At 42.1% G+C, this 24,471-nt stretch overlaps 1 protein-coding gene across 1 annotated transcript in view; it reads left to right on the forward strand.

Moving 5' to 3' along the window:
* EP300 (E1A binding protein p300) overlaps positions 1–24,471 on the forward strand; it is a 65,786-nt gene that overhangs the window by 16,192 nt on the left and 25,123 nt on the right. The window contains exons 3-14 of the mRNA XM_052788970.1: positions 9,214–9,390; positions 11,579–11,840; positions 12,622–12,735; positions 13,654–13,890; positions 16,507–16,600; positions 16,933–17,067; positions 17,456–17,573; positions 18,089–18,263; positions 20,361–20,438; positions 21,320–21,429; positions 22,553–22,708; positions 23,772–24,212. Coding sequence (XP_052644930.1) covers positions 9,214–9,390; positions 11,579–11,840; positions 12,622–12,735; positions 13,654–13,890; positions 16,507–16,600; positions 16,933–17,067; positions 17,456–17,573; positions 18,089–18,263; positions 20,361–20,438; positions 21,320–21,429; positions 22,553–22,708; positions 23,772–24,212 — 2,097 coding nt within the window. The remainder of the gene's footprint in view (positions 1–9,213; positions 9,391–11,578; positions 11,841–12,621; positions 12,736–13,653; positions 13,891–16,506; positions 16,601–16,932; positions 17,068–17,455; positions 17,574–18,088; positions 18,264–20,360; positions 20,439–21,319; positions 21,430–22,552; positions 22,709–23,771; positions 24,213–24,471) is intronic.

Here is a 24,471-nt window from a genome sequence, read left to right on the forward strand (position 1 = left end):
GAGAGAAGACCTAGTGTTTAAGTGACAAGGAAATGTCTAAATTTAATTTTTGTCATGCACAATTAGCTTTTTTAGAGTAGGGAGCCACTTGAGTATTTCTTCTCAAGTTTCTAGTGTTTTGATCGAAAGCCTAGAAAATACTTAAATGTTTCAGTTCACTTTAGGTGGGTATTTTGTGTTTCTTGGCTAATGAGGGGAAAGTTTTTCCAAGGTGCTTTGCAATACCTGAATAGATCTACCTTGGCATGCCTAAAGTCAGTCTGCTTGGAGGGCTTGGAATAATAAGTAACATAGTCTATAAATGTATTTGAAACCCAAATGAAAATTATGCTGTGTATTAATGATTTTGCTATGCTTTAATGTAGTAAGTAAAATGATTTTAGTGTCTCGTGAATGTTATTAATTATGAAGTTCTTTGATCTTAGCTGTTTGCTTAAGCTCAGTGTGCTGCTAACAACAGTTCTGATATATATATGTCTAGTAATGAGTTGATTTTGTGGTCTGGTCATTTCAGATATTTTTGTCTGAGAGGAAAGTTGTTGCAAAGCTTGATTGCTACAGTAGAAAATTTGTATAGAGTTTACAGTGGAAAGAAGTATGTAACTACTTAGAAGTATTCTTGTATTGGAATTATATAATGTCTCATTCATTATTCCTTGGCTATAAAAAAAATTACTTTGATCTTTAGAAAGCTGTGTTCAGAGGTCAAAAATTGATGTATTGGATATTTGGGTGAAATGCAACTTCTTAATCCTTACTTATCAGAGCTAAAGTAGGGTTATGCATGATAATAAACTCATTTATCTAGGAGAAGTAAAAGAAAGGACATGAAAATCAAGCTTTTGGCTGATGTAGTCCAAAATTAAATTGTCTTCCTCGCTTGCTTAAATTATGAAATGTGCTGTACATCTAAAGTAAGAACATCTTGTGCTTTTGGGAATACTCAGACCAAATACATGATAACTTCTGGTTTTTAGTTCATAGTCCCAGACTAGTTAAAAATACTTAGAGTTTTTTAATTGCTGATAAAAAAAACCTTGAGACTTTTAGTGTAAGTATGGTGGGTATAGCCCTCATAAAGCAGTTGAAACTGCCGGATGAGAAGGAGCAGTCTGAAATGGAGGCTGAAATTCCAGAATGTCTTCAATTGGTTTGGTTGTTGGCAGGGAGCCTGTGTTTCACTTCATGCAGTGGAGTTAGAAAAATCTGACAACAGTAATGTCTGACCGTTTTATCTCTCCACCCATCTGCTTTTGTTTTTTTTCCCACCTACAAATCTTCAAAAAGTAGATGAAAACAGAGGACCCTAAGCAGTTGTTTTTAAAAGCTGGGGTTTTTTTAACTGGTAAATTTAGTACTGTGTTGCTGTTAATGTGGGAGTTTGTGTAATAACTTCTGTAGGTTTCCTTCATTGCTGCAAAAAATGTGCATTATTCAGGAGCTGTCCTTCAGTAGGAGAAAAAAATAGACTGGACACATGGGTGGTCCAACTTCATCATGTTAGCTTGCCAAAGTCAGGTGCTTTAGGTGATGGGAGGGTTGCCTCTGAGTTCTTTCTCAGTAAAACAGAGGTGTGTGGTCTGCAATGGTTTGTACGGAGGAATAGCTTAGGTTTCCTGTGATTTTAACTAATTGAGAGGGAGTATGTTACGCTCTTCTAACAGTAAGATGAGGTCCGAGTGGCTAGTCAATTTGAAAAGCAAAATTGGTTACGTTTCTGCTTTGTTCTTCTGTCCTGTGGAGTTACCGAAGCATTTTCTTCCTCTCCTCCCAAAACATTGGCTAGCAGTAGAGTGGAACACTTGTTTTACACATTAGCCATGTACTTCCCAACTTTTCTAGTTGTGCGTGTTACTTTTTAGGACTCGAAATCCCAAATATCGATGTGAGTGATTTGGGGTCACCTGGTATGCATAAACTTGTACTGTCATAATCTGCCGCTTACATCCTGTGGTTTAATGCTGTAGTTTTATGTATGATGTAAGCAGTCCCTGACATACAAAGAAGCAATTCTGTCTGCATGCCATCTCTGTGCCAGTTGCATGACAGGCGGTGTTGAGGAACTAATCCAGGCTTGAAACTCACATGGTCATTTAAAAAAACCAAAAGTTTTAATTTTAATTGTTTTTCGGGTCCAATTTATACTCATCAGTTGGAAAGCTAGTGCAGCTATTAGGGAGGGGACATATTAAAGGAGTTGGTATTGCCAGTCAGAGGAGGGTGTGGACCCTGCTTTGGTGACAGTACCAGCTTAAAAATGCCTGTGAAAGTCTAGCCTGAAAGAAACTGTTAGAAGTTTGGAGGGGAAAAGAATTGTAACAAGTTTTGCTTTCTTGAATAGCTTTTTGTTTTCTGTGTGCTTGGTTGTGTGCAAGTTAGGAGGATGACAGACATGACTATTACTCTGTATTGGGTTTGCATGGCAAGGTTTTGGTAGCAGGGGAGCTACAGGGGTGGCTTCTGTGAGAAGCTGCTGGAAGCTTCCCCTATGTCCGATGGAGCCAATGCCAGCCAGCTCCAAGATGGACCTGCCGCCGGCCAAGGCCGAGCCAGTCAGCAAGGGTGGTAGTGCCTCTGGAATAACAGATTTAAGAAGGGGGGAAAAAAGTTGCTGCGGCACAGAAACTGTAGCCGGAGAGAGGAGTGAGAACATGTAAGAGAAACAACCCTGCAGACACCAAGGTCAGTGAAGAAGGAGGGGGGGGAGGTGTTCCAGGTGCCGGAGCAGAGATTCCCCTCCAGCTCCTGGTGAAGATCATGGTGAGGCAGGCTGTCCCCCTGCAGCCCAGGGAGGACCCCACGCGGGAGCAGGGGGATTTCCCAAAGAAGGCTGTGACCCTGTGGAAAGCCCACGCTGGAGCAGGCACCTGGCAGGACCTGCGGACCCGTAGGGGACCCACGCTGGAGCAGGTTTTCTGGCAGGACTTGTGACCCCGCGGGGGACCCATGCTGGAGCAGTGTGCTCCTGAAGGACTACACACTGTGGACCCACGCTGGAGCAGTTCGTGAAGAACTGCAGCCTGCGCGAAGTACTCACATTGGAGAAGTTCGTGGAGGGCTGTCTCCCATGCTGGAGCAGGGGAAGAGTGTGATGAGTCCTCCCCCTGAGGAGGATGAAGTGGCAGAGACAACGTGTGATGAAATGACCCCAACCCCCATTCCCTGTCCCCCTGCATCACTGGGCGGGGGGGCGTAGGTAGAGAATTTGGGACTGAAACTATGCCTGGGAAGAAGGGAGGGATGGGGGGAAGGTGTTTTAAGATGTGGTTTTCTTTCTCATTCCCTGACTCTGGTTTGATTGGCAATAAATTAAGTTAATTTTCCCCAAGTCAAGTCTGTTTTGCCCATGATGGTAATTGATTGAGTGATCTCTCCCTGTCCTTATCTCGACCCACAAGCCCTTTGTTGTTTTCTCTCCCCTGTCCAGCTGAGGAGGGGGAGTGATAGCGCAGCTTTGGTGGGCACCTGGCATCCAGCCAGGGTCAACCCACCGCATATTCTTAAAATAGAGTTTTGGAAATTGTCTGTAATGCTTTGATTCTTTCAGTGTATAAGCATTTTTCGGACTTCTTGTTTCACTAGATAGTTTTACAGCTTTGATTAATTTAAAAGTAAACATCACGTTCAAGCTCTATAATGTTTAGGACAAATTCATGTTTCCTGCTTTGAACAATTTTTCATTTGGAACCGTATCTAGTTAAAACCTTCAGTTTGTTGTTCCACTGGGTTCTGTCAAGAGTGCCGGTTACAGTCTTACTGTCCAGCCTCTTATTAGGGGAGGAGGGTATTTTGTGTGTAAGTTGGTGTGTCCATTTCTGTGATAACAGTGCTGGATCACAAAGTGATTCAGTTCACCTGGCCTTCAGGTGATTCAAGAAATGTTCTGTTACCCAAGCAATAAAATGGATGGGAAGGCAGTTCAGATTAGTAAGGGCATTACTACTGCCTCTGCTATGTGAGTATTCCACTCACATGTGAAATTACTTGAAAGAGAGAGAACTAGAGTTCCAGTAGTAATTCTTTGTCATTCGGCTTACTGTTTGAGTATATACAGGGTTCTCTCCTATTATAATGGATACACTTAGTTTTATCAGTTTAACCTCTGTTAAGAGGACCCAATGGCAATATTTTACAAAGACAGATGTAATTCTTCAGAATCTCCATAACTTCCTTTAAGTAAAACATAAGAAATTTCAGAATAATAAAGTTCTGTTCAGAGTTGCAGGGAGATTGAAGATGGCGTCACCCTCAAATTGTAAAATTACATAAAGAAAATAAAAGCACCTTATGGTCCTTAGTGTTAGCATATTCAGTGTCACATTTTAGGTAGAAGATCAGTGTTCTTGGTTGCCTTATTATTTTTGTTAGCTGTTTGATGCGATAGGTAAATGTATCCATACTGTTTAGACTCTGTGACCAAGCATACCATACGATAAAGTACAGCAATCCATTAAAAGTGTAGTTGTGTGTTCTGGTCCTTTGCTTTTTCTTCTTTTGTGAACCAAGGTGGAAAAAATGGGTAATTGCTGACTTTGTCCCAGTGCAAGGGAGGAATGTTTGTTTATGAGGGAGAAATGAGCAGTAAAGACTTGTCTTTGACTCATAAGTTTCTGGGGTGGATAGGGGACTGCCTTGCACAGATGGCAGTGAAATAATGCTGGCATCTTGCAATAGGTATCTTAAAACATTACACAGTCAAGTGCAAAGAAGAACAATCAATAACAGTCCTTGGAAAGAATGCAGCGGATACCACTGGCAAAATTTTGTTGTTAGGTTATGCCTGGGTCCAGTACTGCTCTACCAGTCAGTAGAATGGCACTAGAAAGTGATATACAATAAATTCTTTTTAAAGAGTCAGCTGGAATTTACTGAAACTAACTTTCCTGTTTCGACAAAGTTAATTAACTTCCACTTGTGAACACGTGGATATGGAAAGGTGCTAGATACCATCAGTACAGTCTTAAACTAGGACATGCACTGCAGTTACCCAGATAGAGGTACATAGCTGATACTGCAAATGTTGGATTATTTGGAAGAATGTTAGTAAAACTTAATTCTATTTCTTTACTTCTTTGTGCTTACATTTATATTTGCAAATCTTAAAACTGGTCATTGTTCAATACTATTGCTGATATCTAGTTGGCTTTTAAATATTAGACTGTCAGTGAAGCAGTTGTTTTTATAGAGAAACAGTAGAATATTTGTAATGTCTATGTGCATATCTGTAACAGGTATTCCTCCTCAATTTGTACTCTGTGGTATCAACAGTAAAACTAGAAGCAGAGTTAGTTACTTGACCACCTTCTGAACTGAAGATGGATGTGTTTCATGGCATTAGAACAAAATTTTGGAGAATTTCCTCCGCTTCTGTAGTTGCTCTTCTCAGATGCGGGGAGTGTCTGAACAGCCCTACCTGATGCTGCTTGTGCTTGTGAACTAGGATGTTTCCTGAACTCCTGTCGTCCATGCCCTTTACATGGTGAGAGGTGCATATCTTCCACTGTTCTGGTAATGACAGCCCCTGCTTCCACTGGAGGTGGGAAAGTCAAGTTGTTTTTCACTGTGTGTGTAGAAGGTATAACCACTTGAGATTACTTTTGCTGTCTATTAGCCATGCATCATCATCTTTTGCTGTTTTCCTTGTTTCCTCCTCCTCTTCCTCTTCTCCTTTACTGTGATGCGGATTTCTGTCTGCGCTTCCTTGTGTGCAAGTCCTTGCATATGGGATGAAAGTAAGTTGAGGCGGTGAGGTGAGGAGAGGAAGAAAAACGACAGATGGGATGGATAAGAAGAGAAATGGGAAGAGCAGTGGAAGGAAGTGGTGGCCAGGAAGGAGTGAGTAGAAGTTGTACTTGCTGACTTACAGCTGTGATTCAGCCATGTATGTTTTTGCATGGTATTGCAGATGAAGCCTTGTACTTGTCTCATGCAGTGGTACTAACACCACCTTTCTTTGGCTGGTTCTTCTGCACTCAATTGTTTATCTACTCCTCACTCCCAATAGATCATTAATATGATGATGAACTATGTCAGTCTTTCTGGTTGTTTCCTACTGATAGAATTATACAGGATTATTTTTATCTTCCTTCTGTGGACATGAAGTCATCCATTTCTTCCTGTTTGTTTTGTTTTATTCACGTTTCTCAACATGTCACAGCAAATGGCATGAGCATACTCCTGGTTCTTGTGCCAGGGTCACAAGGCCACCTTGTGCGAGGTGAAGAATCTCGCAAATGACCCTTGTCTTGACTCAGTCTAGAGTTGAATGCAGGTTGTTGGTGTCAGATTAGTGGGTCTGTGATGGCAGAACCAGGGGGCATTGCTGTGAGGTTTAGCTGTGGATCTGGCAGGTGTCAGTTCCACCAGGACCAAATGATGGCTACTGATTTGTTCCAGGAGACCTTGAGGCATTTGGTTTTTAGCATCCTTCTTAGGTGTTGCTTGAGTGCGTGGCTTTCAGAGTCAGTTTGGCATGCTTGCCTTCCAGCCTGGCCTGTGCTTCTCTGGTCTTTGCCTCTCCTGTAGGCTGAGATGGGGAACTGAGGATTACCCCGGCTGGGAGCAGCTGGGCTGAGCTGGGCATGTAGTCTTCTGCTGCCAGGTCCCTGGGTACAGCTGGGTGGAGTAAGTCCCCTTGGTGGAGTGGATGATGGGTCTCAGCCCTAGGGAGAGTGGAGCCCTGTGTTTCTGCAATGGAGACAGCCTTGTTTGAAGGGGCTGGTTTTGCACCCCAAACAGTGCCAGTGGCTCATGCTTGAGAAAACAGAGATCTCTGTGCTGGGCCAACTTGATTAGTACATTTGAAAAAGCCAGATGCTTCACATAAAGTTTGTGTCCAGCTGTCTTGCAGATACAGAGGTTGATTGGTGTGGTCAAACCTCAACCCTGAGTTTCATTAGAAAGTTTCTGGTTTTTTAAGTCTAGGTCTGGGTTTCTCCCCCTGTAGTCAACACAGAGCTGGCTCATCAATCCTGTCAATGTGTGAAGTCCTCAGTTGTCTGAGTTGGGCATCTTGATTTTTCCCTGTGACACCAGGGTGTGAAAATGTGCCTTCAGCCTTCAATTCTGAATTTTTTTGCTTAGGTTTTTTTTTTGCTTAGGTTTTTTAAGGCCAATAGCAGCGTAAGTTGCAGAAGTCATATGGGGGCAGTGTTAGTGATGGCCACCACAGCCTGTGCTTTAGCATAGTCTCGGGTGTCAGCTAACTTTGGGAGCTATGATTGATGAACTTGAAAACTTTGCTTGGAAATTTCTGGGCTTGGGGAGGTACCTTCTTTCAAAACCCTTTCTGGAGCCAAAGGGATCAGGCTATCTTACAGGAAGACATACCTTGTTTTCTTAAGGAAGTAATCCCCACTGTCAGTCTTTCACTGTCTTGAATCTCTTGGTCCATTTAAGGCAGCAGTGATGATGGGGAAGAGTCCTGAAAGTGTGTTTGCTGACTCCTTATGTTTTTCTTCTCCTTTACCCTTCTGCTCAACTTGCACATAAGATCTTATGAGTCTTCTGAGGAAGAGGCAGGAAGGATTTGAGTCTTACCTGTTCTGTTTTTGGCAGCAGCTGTCTCATCAGTCACCATATGTGTATTCATTGCAGTCGAGACAGGGCAGGGGTGGTGCCAAAGGAGACAGGAAAGGAAGCTTTTTTTTAATTCTGCCTGATCATGGCATAGTTTGTTTATCTGCCATGTGCAGAGATTCTTTTCATTGCTCTCTAATGAATTACTGCTGTGTGATTACAGTTATTGCTTGTGTGTGGAGGAGGGGGCTGTCCTCAAGGGAATTCACTTCTACATATCAGATGTCTAAAGTGGCAGGTTCTTTAGTGAATTTTGTGTTCCTTTTCCTGTAGCTTGGGTTTGAGTCTGCTTTATTTTGTAAATGCAAACTGAAGGCTATTATAATGAATTGGTAGATATTACAACCTGAAAATGGAAGTGTTTGACTAATCGCAGGTGATCTCTGGGCGTATAGGTTACTTCTCCGTGCAGGTTGGAGAAGCTTGGTAAAGAGCAGAAACAAGGTGTGTCTACTGGAGGAGGATGCTTTGAGAATAAATGCAGGAGTGATTGGAAACAAACCTACCATAGGAGCCTGCATGCACTTTTTTGGATGCAGGAAGATGCCCTGACTTGAACCAAAAGCATCAGGGAGACTGAACATTGTCTAGTCAAATGATAATGTGAGTTGAAACAATACAGCTCTTTAAAGTCTTTTTGTGCCTTTATTATTATTAGTTATGGCTCCTCAAGGATTCTGCCTGAGTAATGGTGAGAACTTGGTAATCTTAACAAAGATCTCCAGTTTCCCTGGTCCTCTATGGCTACTTGTTTTGGTCCTAGAAGGCCAGATTTCCCATGAAAAATAGATGGGAATGCAAGGAATGGAAAAAAAAAAGTCAAGAGGCCAAACAACTTTTTTGGCAGGATTGCTCCTAACTGTTCTTTAGGTTCTGGGGCATTCCAAGGCAACAAATGGTATATTCTGGTATGCTAAAACTGTTGAATATGCATATAGCTTGTATGAAATACAGATCTACTTCCTCTGCAGATGAATGGTTCAATAGGTTTGTTTGCAGAGTTCCTTCCTACCATGTCCTTTGACCTCTAGTACAGCTCACTGCAAATGAGTTACTGTGACTGTGTGCGGTGTTACCTATGCCTATGGTGTTTTCTTAAATGGAAACCGGTTGTGTACTGCAAATGCAGACATGCATTGTTAATGGCTGTATGGAGAGGAGCTGTGAGAGTGCTGACAGTTGGGTAGGAGGTTTTGGGGATAAACCCGGCTGGTATGAATGAAGGTGGTATTTGTCTCTGTTTGGAGTCTGCACAGATGCAGGGAGCAGAAGAATTTTTCCAGACTTGTGAGTTACATAGTCCATGGTGCAAATTTGTGATTGGGAAGGCTGAAATGAGAAATCTGCTCAACAAAATCTTTTATAAAGAAATAATCAGGCCAATTCTGACCAGACTGACCTCAAAGGTTGGTAAGTTGGCTTTGCTGTGTTTATAGGAACTGTCTGGTTGAGGAGTTAATGTTGTGTGATGGGTAAATACATGCACATAAAGGAGCAGGGGAAGCATGTGGATCACTATTGCATTGCAGCTGGTTTATGGCTGTGATCACTTTTGCTTCTCTGAAGTATTCATTTGCCTTTTACATTGTGAACTTAAGCTATCATACTTGAACATCTTACCATTTTAATTCCTAGATGGGAATGATGAGCAATCCCAGCCCTTACGGCCAGCCATATAGTCAGAATACCGGGCAGCAAATTGGAGCCAGTGGACTTGGGCCTCAGATGCAGAATAAAGCTGGACTGCAGAATAGCTTACCACAGTTTCCAATGGATAAGAAGCCAGTTCCTGGGGCAGGAATGCCTAACATGGTAAGTAGAATGAAAGGTGTCTCCAGATGTTGTAGTAGACCAAAGTGGAACAATGTGCACTGTTGTTGGCATGTTCTAAGTTTTTTGCAGCAGTTGTACCCAGTGTGAATGTATGCTCTGAATCCACACGTAATGTGCTTGCTTCAGCTCCTAAAAAGTCTGGTAGGAGGGAGAGGGCTGAGTTGTGCTTTCCCTGTTGATAAGCTGCATCTCCACTCTTCACCCTTCAAACCCTGTTAGCAGAGAAAATGAAATGGAGCTCCTTAACTGAAGTGAGCTTTGCCACCTCTTTGGACACCTCTGCCCTACTCTCCCATCCCTTCTACTGTGATTGGTATATTGGGCCCCTTCTCAGTGTAGCTTTGTCTCAAGGATTGTTTTCCTACTTGTACTCGCTGATGCTTTTGGGAGAAAGAAGTATCCCTTCTCAAACAAGTATTGCCTATGATAAGGCTTAGAAGCCCCAGTCATGTGTGTGTTCTGAATTAACATGATGACACACAACAGTCCTGATGCTGGAGGTTCCCTGGCAGTTGTTGCTGTAGTAGCCCTGTTGCCTCCCCCTTTCCCCTCCACACTGCTACTGCCGCAGGACTTAAGGAAAGGGGAAGTAAGAATGGTGGGAAAAGTGGATGGCCAGAAAGTGGACTGCCCAAGCTTATAAATTGTAGGCCTTAATGTTAGGTTCCCTAGCTTGAGCTTAACACTGGTGGCTGAATGTGTTTGCCTTAGTATTTTAGAAGCTTAAATTGGTTGGGGGTATGACATGCAATGTGTCCTGCCTTTTCCCCCCCCCCCATATATATTTTTTAATTTGGGAAACAAATTCACATTTCTGAATATAGCTTGTGTTTCTCCCCGCTTCAAAGTCCACCCCTCTGCCCACTGCCTGGGAGGGTCAGTCTCTTGATCTTAGTAACTGTTGCTGAAAAACGGTTTCCAGGTAACATTTGTACGTTTGAATTAAAAAGAGCTCAATCCTGTGAGTTTTATTTAATGTTTTTTAAGTTGAGCATGAAACATTAGAAGTCTAGCAAACCAGTTGGTTGTATGAACCAATAAAGAAACAGCCAAACCTTGCTGCTCAGAACCCCAGCTGTCAAGCTTGTGTTCAGTGCAGAGTATATAACTCTTTTGAAGTTGAACTTCTACCCAGCTGAATGTAGGAATGAAAAGTTGCTGCTATCTCAGTTGTCGTTTAGAATGACAGGCTGCAAACAAGGCAGTTATGGTCCCATTAAAACATATACAAACCCTAAGGGGACTAAGTAATTGGTAAAGTCTCCTTGTAAAATGAAAGGTAATACTAGTACTGAAGAGCTGTGGGAGAACCGGGGTTTAGAAATGCAGGTAGCTGAGCTCTGAAGATCTGGAGATCTCCACAAACATCCTCCTAAAACCCTCTGCGAAGAGTCTGTCAGAAACTGAAGATGTTGCACTGAAGTGATAGAAGCAACATAGAGTCCCTGAGCCTCTCTTCTTTGCTGAGTACTCCTCAAATGTCACCTGGAAGAAATACAAAGAAGTCTGAAGAAATAGAGAAGTACAGAAGAAGTACTAGATGTTGCCATACTTGACATTAGTTCTGTGGCATGTATTATCCTGAAGTTGCGCTTCATCTCTAGCAGAGAGTGGGAGATGCTTGTTTTGAATGCCTACGTCCAAGTCTCCTGATGAAAAAAGGTTCCAAGAACTTCCACTTCATTCTCCTTTTCTAGGAACAGTCAAAATTGAGGCACCTTATACTGAAATAGAGGGAAAACTCTATTCACTGAGAGGTGCTTTCTTTCATTAATGCAAGAATTGTGGATGCAACTTTCTAGCCTCCAAAATAAGGAGGAGATTTGAGGTCTAAGTGCTATTAATATTTTCTGGTTGGTCTAGCACCGCAGATTAACCTGTGAGCATGTGCAAAGTTCTGGTGGTCTTGGATAAAGCAAGAGCTAGGACTAGGAGAGTAATATGGGGAAGAAATTGTGGCTGGCAAGAGAATTATTGCCAGGACTGTTGCTAAGGGGTATATTTAATATAAGTCATCCAGAACTACAGGTAGGTGGGCTATTCCCTTAATCACAGAATGTAGTAGTTGTTTCTCTTCTTTGATTTTTTTTTGTTGTTGTTTCCTTGCTAAATGGATTATTCTCAAAAACAGATTTATTTCTGGGAATTCCCTTTCCACCTTCTCCAGGGCCAGCAGCAGGCTCCCCAAGTTCAGCAAGCTGGGATGGGGCCAGCAGCTTCTCAAGGAATGGGGTCTGGAGCACCGACAGCAGATCCAGAAAAACGCAAACTCATTCAGCAGCAACTAGTTCTCCTCTTACACGCTCACAAGTGTCAGCGGCGAGAACAGGCCAACGGGGAGGTCCGACAGTGCAACCTCCCTCATTGCCGAACCATGAAGAATGTCCTGAACCACATGACACATTGTCAGGCTGGCAAATCTTGCCAGGGTAAGTGGAGAAGTGGTTATATAGATGTGGTCAACATTTCCAGGACAAGAAGGGCTCCTAGAAAGAGATGGAGAACTAGTGGTGGGTGGCTTGGGAAGTAGAATTTTTTTAACCTATCTGTCCCCTTAAGAATGGAAATCATAAACTTCTTCTGAGCCTTTAAAGTTTAGGCAACTTAGAGGGGACAAGGTAGCACAAAGATGCATGAAGATGTTTTGCTTAACTTTGTAACTCACTGTGAGATCTTTTGGATGCTGCCTTCTGATAAGGGTAGAGACAAAGCAGGAATCTGCAAGTAGGAGTCTACCTGTCTCCCTTAAATGGAAGAGACAAATCTCAAGCAATAGCTAGCCAGGAATTAAGCTGCTACTGGCACTGGTGAACTCTTAGTCTGTCCTAGTAGCCAAGGAAAATGTATACTACCTTTTCGGTAGCCTGGGCTTGTCCAGCTTGTGCCAATTGCTGGCATCTCAATTGCTTGGTACAGTCTGCCTGATGCCTGATGTATATGGTGTTATCCTTCAAGCCAGGGAGACATAGGCTTGGGTGTATAACTTAGAGCTTTCAAGTAAGCTTTAGTTGAGCCAATAGTAGTTGAAGAAATCTGGCTCCATTTTCAGGGCTAGTTAGTGCTGAACTATTTCAAGTAATACTTTACTGACCCATGTTGATATAGATGTGTACCCTGAGAGAAATAGTTGCTCCCTACCTGGTTTGTGTTGACCATGTGGAGATACTGGCAGTAGTCTGTAACAGTTTTTCATTCCCCTCCCTTTCTCAGTGGCACATTGCGCATCTTCCCGACAAATCATCTCGCACTGGAAGAATTGTACGAGACATGACTGTCCTGTATGTTTGCCTCTCAAAAATGCTGGGGACAAAAGAAATCAACAATGTAAGTCTACTGGGGAATTCTGTGTATTGGAAAAACCGTAAAAGGCATGTTTGGAGTTAAACTTTCTTGTACCCAGGTGATAGTGGTGATGCTCTTGAACCTGGGAACATGTAATATGACTTTCCTCTTGCTTTAGAGTTGCAGAGTATTCTTCTGTCTCTGATAACTTGTGTTTATGGAAGCTTTTTAACTTTATTGGATTTTCCTAGCAGGTGAGTGGTAAGGGTGAACAAGTCATAGCTCTCAACCAAATGATTGGCTTTTCACTGCTACGTCTTCCAGCTGGCCAGGTTCTGGAGATGTGTACACACACAGAGGGTTGTGTCATTTCAGCCCTGATGATATTCGGTTCTGTCTTCATCCTTTGTTTTGCATCAGATGTCTCTTCCCCCTTCTCTTTTTGTCCCCTTGGTCTTCCTGCCAAAATCTTTGGCAAGGTTTTTGTCACTGTGTTACCTGTATGTTGTTTCTTTCTCCTTTCTTGTTACTTTGGGCTCTTCTCATGACTAATGTGAGCTAAGCTATTTCTTATTTTAAGAAAATTATTTAAAAAAAAAAAAAAAAGGGCATTACAATGGCTGCTGAAGAGCTTGTATGTACCTTTCTGCCTTCAGCCTCTGTGACATGGTGAGCCTGTTTTCAGTTTGAAGCAAACAGATGTGTCCTAAATACTTAGAGTGGGATTTCCTCTCAGCAGCTCAAAGGGAAAACAGCATATTGTTGGAATGGCTGGTTGGGTCAAAACTTGTCTCCCTGTTTCATGACAGGTTTTCCACACCCGGCCTCTTCTCTGCATGCTCCTAGAAGGAGATGTTTTAGTTCTGAACAGCCAGTGCACTCTTTATGTTCTTTCCCTGTTTTCATGGACCTCTTTGGCTACCTGCTGCTGTCCTTATTAACTTGGTATGTCTCTTCCAGCGCTGCTGGGCGGAGCTGCAGTAGGACTTGCAAATACTGGCTCCGTGGGCGTGGGGCAGCAGACAACGCCCAGCATAAACACTACCAGTCAGATAGACCCCAGCTCCATCGAGAGAGCCTACGCAGCCCTTGGACTGACCTATCAAGGGAACCAGATGCAGACACAGCCCCAGGCTCAAGTGAAGAATCAGCAACAAGGACAGTCACCCCAGGGTCTGCGCTCTATGAATCCTATGAGTAAGTTTGTCTGTTAATGTTAAAATGCAAACTACAGGCAACTTTCCCATGCTATATCTAATGCAAATTTTCTTAACCTACTAGCTTAATACTGCTAGTTAATTTGCAAAAGGTATGGCTTTGCAATATTTTAGTCTTGAGATAGCAAACTACTCAGTGGAACAGGAACATTAGAGGGCCCAGATGCATTCTCTTGGTAAACAAGTTCTCTGGGAAAAGTATTTTCTTTGGAAAAACGATTTTTTTTTTTTTGAGAACCAATTTTCCAGAGCATTTTATTTAATGTTGTTTTGTAGCTTTATAATTGTACTGTCATGCAAGTTTGGGGCTTTTTAGGAGTTTTTAATTGGAAATGCATGCATTGGAATGCCTGTATTCAAGTGTACTTCCTTGTCACTCAGACTGCAGCATTTTACAGTTGTATCTCAGACATGTTTGTTTTTAAAAATGGAAAGTAGTAAATAACAGACTTTCTCTCTGAATCCTGTCATGTGGACTCAGGTAACTGTAAATTGTGTGGGTGGCTTATTGCAAAAATCACAAAAGACTACATAAGACTTTTAATTTGAAGTGCAATTAATGCTAACCTGGCTATGACTAGTGTCAAATGAAGTATTTAACCATCAAATTGTAATTTTGATACTTTGAGATTACATCACAGGAATTTCTCTCACCCCCAGCTCGTTGCTTGAGTTGCTTAAGTAGAGGTGTGGTTTTTTTAATGGAAAGGAGGAAAGATGAGCTTGTAGAGATTTATCACAAGCTTGTATGGGATTGTAGTGATCCTACCTATATGCCCCATGTCAAGCTTGCATATGGAATGAGTGCTGTGTATGCACAGGAATTCCATGGGGAAGGACCTGAGAGATTGCAGAGGAGAGTAGCAGTTGGTTGCAGGCTGCAGTTCAGTGTGCTGTTTCTGCACCAAAGAACATGCTACTTCCGAGTTAGTCAAGAAGAGGTTGTTGGGTAGAGTAGACTTGTTAACGAGATGACTGGTCCTCATAGGTTGCATGTGACTTGTATACTGCTAAAAATTTGCCTTCTAGTGTGTAAAGCGCTTTTTTTTTTTTTTTAAAGGGGGGTGGGGGTGGTCCTGAGAGCTTAGTCTTAATTAGATTAAAATAATATGGTTTTCTACTGTGCATTAGAGTGTTTTACAAATAGGTGAATTTCTAAGAAGCTCCAAAATGTTATAGCAAGGGGGTTGAAAGGAATGTGTCATCCATTTTTCTGAAGCGAAATGGTTCTCTGGGGTTTTTTTTTTTGTTTTTTGTTTTGTTTTTTTAATAGGCACAGAGTTTGGCCTGTATGTTCTTATTGGGTACTCCTTATAGCACTGATAAGAAAATCCAATGAGGTGGGGTTGAAAAGATCTTGGAGAGTGAAGAACTGAAGCTTAATGTAGAAAGAAGTAGTATGGAGAGTGTAGACTTTTGGCTGTTGTTTCATTATTAGGAATGGGTGGCTAAGGAGGGAATAACAACAGGTGGGATAGGAATTAGCAGGTCATGGCCTACATGACAACTGGGCTCGTTTAGGAGAAACAGCAGGATTTGGTGAGGACTGGGATGTGAAAAGATACAGTCCTAAGTAGATCAAACAAATGGTTGGTTTTGGCAGTTGAAAAGGGAGAGTTAAGGCAAAGGTTGACAGTTGTCTTCTACACCAGCTTGCAAAGTGAGTTTGGGAAGGAGAAGAAAGTGGCTAAGGGAAGGGAGGTGGGAGGCAGCTTTATGAAAAGATTGTTAAACACTTGGTTGTGATATTAGACGTATGTGTTAGGCTTGATATACTTAATTTCAGTGGATTTCTCTTGTATACAATGTCTAATTTGGCTTGAAATACAGATTCTGTAGGATTTGGATGTCCTAAATACATGTGAAGCTTGGTAATGGCTTTCATGCTACTCTCAACTTCAGAAAGTGTTCTATTCAGAAGCTCCATACAGAAATGTGCTGCATTTTTCTTCACTATTTGAGTCTTAACTGTAGTCTGTGAGGAAAATAGGCTATTTTTTATGGTGATTGAGGTCTGCTGTGATTCAGAAAAGCAGATTTTGGTATGTAACAAATTACTAGAGGTTTTTCCTGCAAAGGATTGTCAGATTTTCCTTCCTAGTACAAACATTGGAGTTAGTTGTAGGATCCTTAAGTATGGAGTGGGTGAGAGGGGACCTTGTCAGATGTAGGTGGTAGCTGATGTTTTAAGTTTTTGAAGCCTTTGTGAATATATATCCTAAACCCCTGAATGACAAAAAAACTCCAACCGCTTCTAAACAAAAAACCAGAAGTGGCTGGTAATGTTGAATCTTTAGTTAGGGAATCACAGAAAAGGACTCTAGTACATAACGTTTGCAGCAAATTGAAACTGCTTGTTTGAGAAGTTCAGGAAGGTGTGCAGAGGAGTAATGTCGTGTGGTGCTTCACTTGGAGGTCACCAGTGTTGTGCCTCAGACTTTTTCTAAGTTTGTAAAAGGAAGAGGGTAAAGAGAGTACTCCCGTCACAAAAGTCAAAGTACTTGAAAGCCTAGACCCTTGTTATTGCTGAGCAATTACTGATTTTGCACAGTAAATGGCCTGTTCATTTAAGAATACTTATTCTTCTGTTTTCTAGGTGCAAATCCAATGGGAGTGAACGGAGGAGTAGGGGTTCAAACCCCTAATCTGCTGCCTGACTCAATGTTACATTCAACCATGAATTCTCAAAAGTAAGTTGAATTATTCTTTGCACCCCAGTGATTTTGTTTTGATCTCATGGCACTTCTTACATAAACAGTGGGGTAAATGCCATTGATGGCTATCTCTCCCTTTGGATTTTGTAGCTTTTGTTGCAGTTTTCCAAATCCTTGGGTAGGACAGCATGTACTCTTTCATGGCGTTGTTTTGGTGTCTGTGCAGCTATTTCTGCAGAGTTTGTCCATTGATTAGGGAATGGCTGAACTAGCACTTTGTCCTAACATTATTCTAAAAGAGGCTATGACTGTAAGATGACTAAGCTTGGGCTAGACTTTTGCCCTCAATTCTTGCTCTGTTTTTGAAGCCCCATGATGAGTGAAAGCACCAACGTTGCCAGTTTGGGAGCCATGCCAACAGCTCAACCATCCAATACCGGAATTCGAAAGCAGTGGCATGAAGACATTACTCAGGATCTCCGAAACCACCTTGTTCATAAATTGTGAGTAGCTAATATCAAAACAATCTGCTGTTGGGTGAGCTGCTGCTTCTGAGGTGGAGGGAGCATGAGGAAGCCTGGCTTCCAAAACCAGGGGGCCAGGGAGTGAGTTTTGTCAGGGCCTGTGAGAAGGGAAAGCAGAAGCCTGAAAGATGGATGGAGCTGCATCTGCTGGTTTGGGGCTGTTGCAGTGGAAGTGTCCCGCTCTGTACTCAAGCCGTGGACATGGGGGCAGCATCCCCCAGGAGCCGTAGCTGTGCCGCAGTCTGTCAGAAGACTTGCTTGCTGCTTTGTGTTCAGATCAGATCACTGGGGTTAGTGCTGATGTCCCTGCCTGGGGACATCCTAATCACTTGGCTCGCTTTTCTTTTTTTTGTTTTCCCTCCCCCAGAGTCCAAGCCATATTTCCTACTCCTGACCCCGCAGCACTGAAGGATCGGCGTATGGAGAATCTGGTGGCATATGCTCGGAAAGTGGAAGGGGATATGTATGAATCGGCAAACAGCAGGGTGAGGTGTCATCCTCTGTCATCTAGTCGTGTGTCTCTCCCCCGACCGCGTAGTGATTGGGGAGGAAGAGGAGTGAAAGCGCAGATGAGAGTCCCAGGCTGAGGAAGCATGTGTTCAGGGGCTGCTGGATGGGGTCTAGGAACCAGCCAGCTGCAGGCTTCTGCCTGGGTGTGCCAGGAGTCAGGGGGGGTGCCCGTTGGGCTGTGCTGTGCCTGAGACTTCTCGGGGTTCGCTGAAGGCAGCGTGAAGCTCTTCACTGTGATTCTCCCAAAGAAGTGTCGGACACGAGAAGAGAAACGTCTGGTGTTGGTCTAATGGTTGCCAGCAATGCCCTGAGCGGTGCTCTGGTTTTGCCCTCCTATCTGTGCGGGAGCCCCTGTAAAGGGAGAGCCACCCCCACCCAAGCTGAAATGTGTGTGTGGAAGGCTGTTTTCCGAGCTTGGATCACTATGACCTGTTGCCTTTGCTTAGTGTGTGTCCCCATTCCTTTCCTGACTTGTATTGCTCCCCAACAGGCAGAGTACTATCACTTGCTAGCGGAGAAGATCTATAAGATTCAGAAGGAGCTGGAGGAGAAACGAAGGACCAGGCTGCAGAAGCAAAACATGATCCCAAATGCTCCAGGCATGCCGCAGGCTCCCATGAATCAAGGGCCCAATATGGGACAGCCCCAGCCAGGGATGTCTGCAAGTAAGAACAGTTGGGTTACTGAATACCTGGTGCAGGGGAATCCTCTACTGTCATTTTGGTAGGCTGGTGACCATTTTGCCCTTCTTGTTTCACAGGTACCTGGCTTGCTCAAAGTTAAACAGAACTTTCTCCTCTGTTCAGAAGTAATTGCAAAATCTTTGCTTTGCTTATGTGTTAATTAACGACCATAGATTATCTGAAAGTATTTAGTCTTCTGAACAAATTGAAATATTGTAAACATTTACACTTACTTTCAGGGTGGAGGGAATGGAGATTAAGTTGCATACTTAACGTAGAACTTCAGTCTTATTAGATTCACCTTTAGAATTAATTGATTTAAAGATAACTTCAGTTACTCTTCAGTTAAAGAGAAATATCTTCTCATAATATTTAGTTGTGTGGTGTTTAAAATGATCATTACTACTACTGTTGTTGCTAAGTAGAGAGTATGATGAAGCGCTTAGGTGTTCATGCCTTTGAAAGTTTAGGTAGTGCTTGTTCTGTGCCACGTCTGTTTTTTCGGACAAATGGCCTTTCCAGCATGCAATGAAAACCAGATTTCACTTTTTTTCTTCTGCAGCTGTCTTCTATTTCACAGTAGTTCTGGTACTTGAATTGACCTTCCTAATGCTAAACAGATTATTACTAGATTCCCTGCTAACTATGCATTTGTATATTAGAAAAAAATTTACTTTGGAGAGGAGTTAATGATCAAAACTATCATGCTGCTAAAGAGTGTGAAGTCTCTTCACAAACATTAGGAAGGGACAAGGTGCTGTGAGCTGTCAGGTATCTAGTATATTTTTATTTGGGTAACAGTTAAGAACAGGTAACGTTATTGTGGGTAATATTTCTAGTTAGAAAGTGGAGAGAGGCATCTGCTGACATTGTAATCTTGTATTTCCAGTTAAGTCCTGTAAATAATCGAAATACTGGATTTTAAACTGTACATTTCTAAATAAAATTGCATTCAATACTCTGATTTAACTGTAAAAGAACTAATATTTTAACTATTTGAGCCACAGTCTGCTTTAAGATTATTTTATTTTTTTTCCCCCTCTGTGATTCTGAACTGACAGATCTGGAGACTGAAGCCGTCTTGCTTAAAACTACATGCAACGGTTCTGCAAACATACTTTGTAGAGCACTCCCCTCCCCTGTCCCCGTCCCAACTCTGTCCCAAGAGCTTTCTTCTCAAAAGAAGAGGATTTTTATCCTTGATTCTTTCAGTCTTGCATGTTCTTAGATACTTTACAGTGAAGAATGGAGTTCTTAAGATACTTCATGGAAACAGATATATAGCTGTCAGTGACACTGTATTAAGTTGTCTGAGAACATAGGGTCAAAATTTGAGTTAGTCAACTGAGGAGACAAAAAACTTCCTGTTTTTTTCCTAACACTGCATAAAGATCCAGTAGGTCCAGGCACATGCTACAAGAATCTTCATCTGAGTTCTTTTTCTCCTGCTTAAATTTGAATGTATCTTGGTAAATCCAGTTCTGGGTCTTTTTATGCTTGAAGTCGGAACAGGATTTACCAAGATGCATTACCAAGATCCAAGAAAGATCATTAAAGGTTGATGCTGTGACTTTGTTTGCTGTAACTTCTGTAGAAAGTTGATCTTCAGCACTATATGTGACACTTCCGGTTATCTATCACGTACTTCAGTAGTTCTCAAACTTCAGAGCTTTGGTAAATACTCTATCGAACCATATAGTTTTCATAGTGTTTTAAATATAGAGGTGCAGTAACTGTGTAGAGTGGTCTGTAGAAGTTCTTGTGGTTTGGAACGTTTGTGAGCTACGGAGTTTGTAGTTGTACCTTGATAGCATACTTCAAATTTGTCTTCAGTTTCTGAAAGCTGACTCTTAAGTCGGAGGATATTTCTGTCAATGGGACATGCTTATATTTTCAAGGAAGTTTTTGGTTTTGCTTCACACTTTGAGGACTCTTCAAGAGTGTTTAGAGTTACTGGATTGTGTCTGTACTTTTTTTAAATTCTTTTTGTTTTACACACTAAAAGCCATGTATAAAATTCTCACTAAGATGTTCAGTCTTCTAAAAGCCATAATCTTATTCCAGTATCTTTTTTTCCAGATGGTCCTCTTCCCGACCCAACCCTGATACGTGCCAATGTGCCAAACCAGATGATGAATCGCATGCAGGCACAGCCAGGTAAGTATTTGAAGAAAATTCACTACTGCGATTTTGAAGGAATGTTGGAATTGGGCAGCTCTTGCTGAACTGTCATAGCCCTTTTTTCACCTGCAGTTTCCCCATTTGATTAAGAAAATAGCTATCTATATTGTATAATACTTACATAGGTGTATATATATTATATATTTTTTAAACTGTATATATCTCTGATAGCATTTCATGATCTTATGAATGTAAGAGCTGCATATTAGCTACTTGCTCTGTTAAATAAAGAACCTGATGCTTTTGGAACTTCTGATCGTGTGAACATAGGATGGTGGGGTCAGTCAAACATGGTAGGCCTAACCACCTTAGATGAGGACATGTTGGTGGCAGAGGGAAGATGGTGAGAATTACTGCTCAGAAGGAAGGGGCCAAACCTTTGTTACATATTCAAGAAGTATTGTAGCTAACATACGAAGTGCTTAAGGAAGTGAAGATACAGTTTGGCATTCAATAAGTGAATTTCTAATGTGTAATTAAGATAATGCAACTTGCTGTAGAAAGTTGATCTTCAGCAGTAGATGTGACACTTGCTTTTTTTAATCATGTATTCCAGCAGTTCTCAAACTTCAGAGCTTTGATAACAGTTAGTGGAAACAAGTCTTTCGGGGGGGGGGGGGAAACTAGCCTGTATTCTGAAGGAGTATGGTAGCTTGGATGCTTTATATTTAAAATTATTCCGTGTAACTGGTTGATAGAAGGAAATATTTCCTTTATAGTATTGCATGCATGAAAACCGGTTGCTAGAAAACAAAATTAGGAAGAGACTGACAGCATTTCTTCTCCTAATGTTGAACGGTGCCCAAAGGAGAATTCAGGCCTTTGTTTATAAGTGTTTTCTTGGCACAAACTCACAGGAATGAATCAGTTTGGCCAGATGAACATGCAGCTGTCATCGATGGGACCCCGGCAAACCCCTCCTCTTCAGCACCCTGGACAGCTAAGCCAGGCTGGGGCCATGAACCAGGTCAGTGGGTGTTTGGTCCAGGGTGTTGAGCTCACAGGTTTGCTTCTGTTGGCTGTTGTTTCCTTTAAATAAATAAATAAAAGAAATATAAAAAATCAAGCATTATTTCTTCATTCTCTTGACCCTTTGGTTCCTCTCTTGCATCTCCACTGAAAGATTTGTCTGATCTATGTCCTGGTTTTGGCTGGGTTAGAGTTAATTTTCTTCTTAGTAGCTGGTACAGTGTGTTTTTGATTTAGTGTGAGAATAATGTTGATAACTCGCTGATGGTTTAGTTGTTGCTCAGTAGTACTTATCCTAAGTTAAGTTTTTTTCAGTTTCCTGTGCTCTGCCAGCAAGCAGGTGCACAAACAAGAAGCTGGGAGGGAGCATGGCCAGGACAGCTGACCCAAACTAGCCAAAGGGATATTCTGTACCATAGAAGGTCATGCTTAGCATATAAACTGGGGGGAGTTGGCTCGGGGGAGGTGGATTGCTGCTTGGGCATCGGTCAGTGGGTGGTGAGCAATTGCATTGTGCATCACTTGTCTTTTCTTGGGGGTTTTTTGGTTTTTTGTTTTGGTGGTTTTGGTTTTGTTTTGTTGTGTTTTTTTTTTTATTTTATTCCTTTTCATTACAATTATTTTATTATTGTTAGTACTGCATTTTATTTTACTTCGGTTATTAAATCATTCTTATCTCAACCCATGAGTTTTAATTTTTTTTCCTGTTCCTCCTCCCTATCCCACTGGGAGGGGAGGAGTGAGCGAGCAGCTGTGTGGTGCCTAGTTGCTGGCTGGGCTTAAACCATGACAGTCTATGGTAAGGTTTTAGATCTTGGTGTGAAAAATTGCCTAAAAATTAAGTTTAAGTGGCTTTTTGTGGTGGTGCATCCTTAATGCAAGGAACAAAAATAAATCTTAAGTCACAGTCCCAATCTGAAATCAATATCCTTTTCCTTGGCTTGCAATGGAAATCATCATAATTTCTGTCTGTTGAGAGGAGCTGTAAGCAGGTTTTCCATATTTTATCCTACAGCTAACCAGCAAACATCAATTTCTGCAACAAGATAAATGTTTTTTTTGTAAAATGTTATGGAGGTGTACGCACATTGTGTGAAATGAGTTCCTTTCTCTTCCAACAGATGGGATTTCCTTCACGTATGCAGCAACCAGGAGTTGGCCAGCCTTCTGGTCAGAATCAGTTTCTACAACAGACCCAGTTCCCTGCTTCTTCCCCAGGAATGAACACAGCGAGCATGCCTATGACTCAGCCTGGCAATCAGACACCAGTTTCTCAAGTAAGTTTCTGGTTTCTGTAAGCAGTGTCAGTGGGCTTTGTCATTTACTGGTTTCCTTGTTCAGTTTGTAGTAATGGAGAAGACTTGTTTTCTCAAGATGCTTTTGGAATTATAATAAACTGAATTCATTTATTGCAACCCTGTGTTTTGCTGATGTAGCACTGGGTATGGCAAGGGTGAAACATTGTTGGCTTGTTCTCAGGCTTAAGTTTAAGTGTGACAGAGGAGTTTGTTTTCATGGAGCAAAGAAGAAATTGTTACTCGGCATGCAGTAGTTAAGAATTTCTTGCTGAACAATGAAGCAGCAGAGCCTGAGAAATTAAGAGATGGTGGAATAAGTCATAAAAAGGCATGTCTATACAGGATCAATGTGTGTTGCTGGCTTTGGGGCATAGGAGGGTTATCACTACTAAAGATCTGAACTTAGTCTAGCAGTTTCCTTTCTGTCCTTTCCCTCTCCCTTTTCAGCAAGAACCTTTCAGGCCAGGAAGAAGTAGGGAACGTCAGTTTGCTTCTCGTTGATGCTTCTTCCTAGTTTGCAGGCAAGATTACTGTGGAGTGACAGCTTTTTTCCTTGACGAATACAATTTTTTGTAATCTCATAATGGTACAGTTACAGCTGTACTTATTTCTGATGATAAATTCAGTTTCTAGTTTTGCGGGTGGGGCATGGGCACCCTAAGTGTATTTGAGTGCAATTTTTCACTGTGGTGTGTTGTCCCATATTCAGGATGTACAAATCTGCAGTTTTAGAAAGAAATGTTTTGCAAACTGGGAGTGTAGGTGTGCGGTTCTTTAAATATATTGACAAGTATAAGTTATTCTATTGAAACTTCTCCTTTAGAGCTGAATAAATTATAAAACAGCTTTATGTTCTTGTGGAGCAAAATAAATCGAATACACCATTTCTCCTTTTGAAATAAAAGTTTTAAAAAATAAAACAGACAATTTGTGACATTTTTAAAAGTATGCCAGTAACTGTGGGAAAGCAGCCATTTGACAGTAGTTTCTCTCGCTTTTTTCTATTTCAAGTCATAGCAGTTGTGTACTTGTTTGCCCACAGGCACAAATGACCAGCGCTTCCTGTCCTGTGAATTCTCCTGCTATGGCTCCAGGTTCTCAAGGGAGCCATATTCACTGCCCACCTCTTCCACAGCCTCCCATGCACCGAAATTCTCCTTCTCCAGTACCTAGCCGAACCCCAACACCTCACCATACGCCCCCAGGCTTGGGATCACAGCAACAGCAGGCAGCAGCAGCTGCCACTTCTGCCCCCACACCTACTCCTCAGGCAATGCCACCTGGACCACAGTCGCAAACTATGCACCCCCCTCAAAGGCAGACTCCAACGCCTCCGCAGGCACAGCTGCCTCCACAAGTCCAGCCTCCAGTTCCAGTTACCCCTTCTGCAGAGCAACAGCAGCAACCCTTGTCACAGCAGAGCACGACTGCATCAGTTCCCACACCAACAGCACCACTGCAGCCTCAGCACCCCACAACACCTGTAAGCAAATACTTAATTGTGCTTTCCCTGCAAATGTTTAAGTGTAAGGTTTAATTTTCAATTGGTCTCTTATTTTTGTGCGAGCCCGTGATAATGGAGGTAGCTTCTGGCATGTTTAATATCAAAATAGGTTTTTCTGCATTTGGGAAGTAACCTTTTTTGCATCAAGACAAGTCTACAGACGATCTCATGTTTCCAGAGAGGGGGTATTTTTCAGAATTGTAGTGCATGTTTTGAAATTCACTGTGAAACATGGATG

This window comes from Harpia harpyja, chromosome 6 (genome assembly GCF_026419915.1).
Source record: "Harpia harpyja isolate bHarHar1 chromosome 6, bHarHar1 primary haplotype, whole genome shotgun sequence".
Classification (NCBI taxonomy): domain Eukaryota; kingdom Metazoa; phylum Chordata; class Aves; order Accipitriformes; family Accipitridae; genus Harpia; species Harpia harpyja.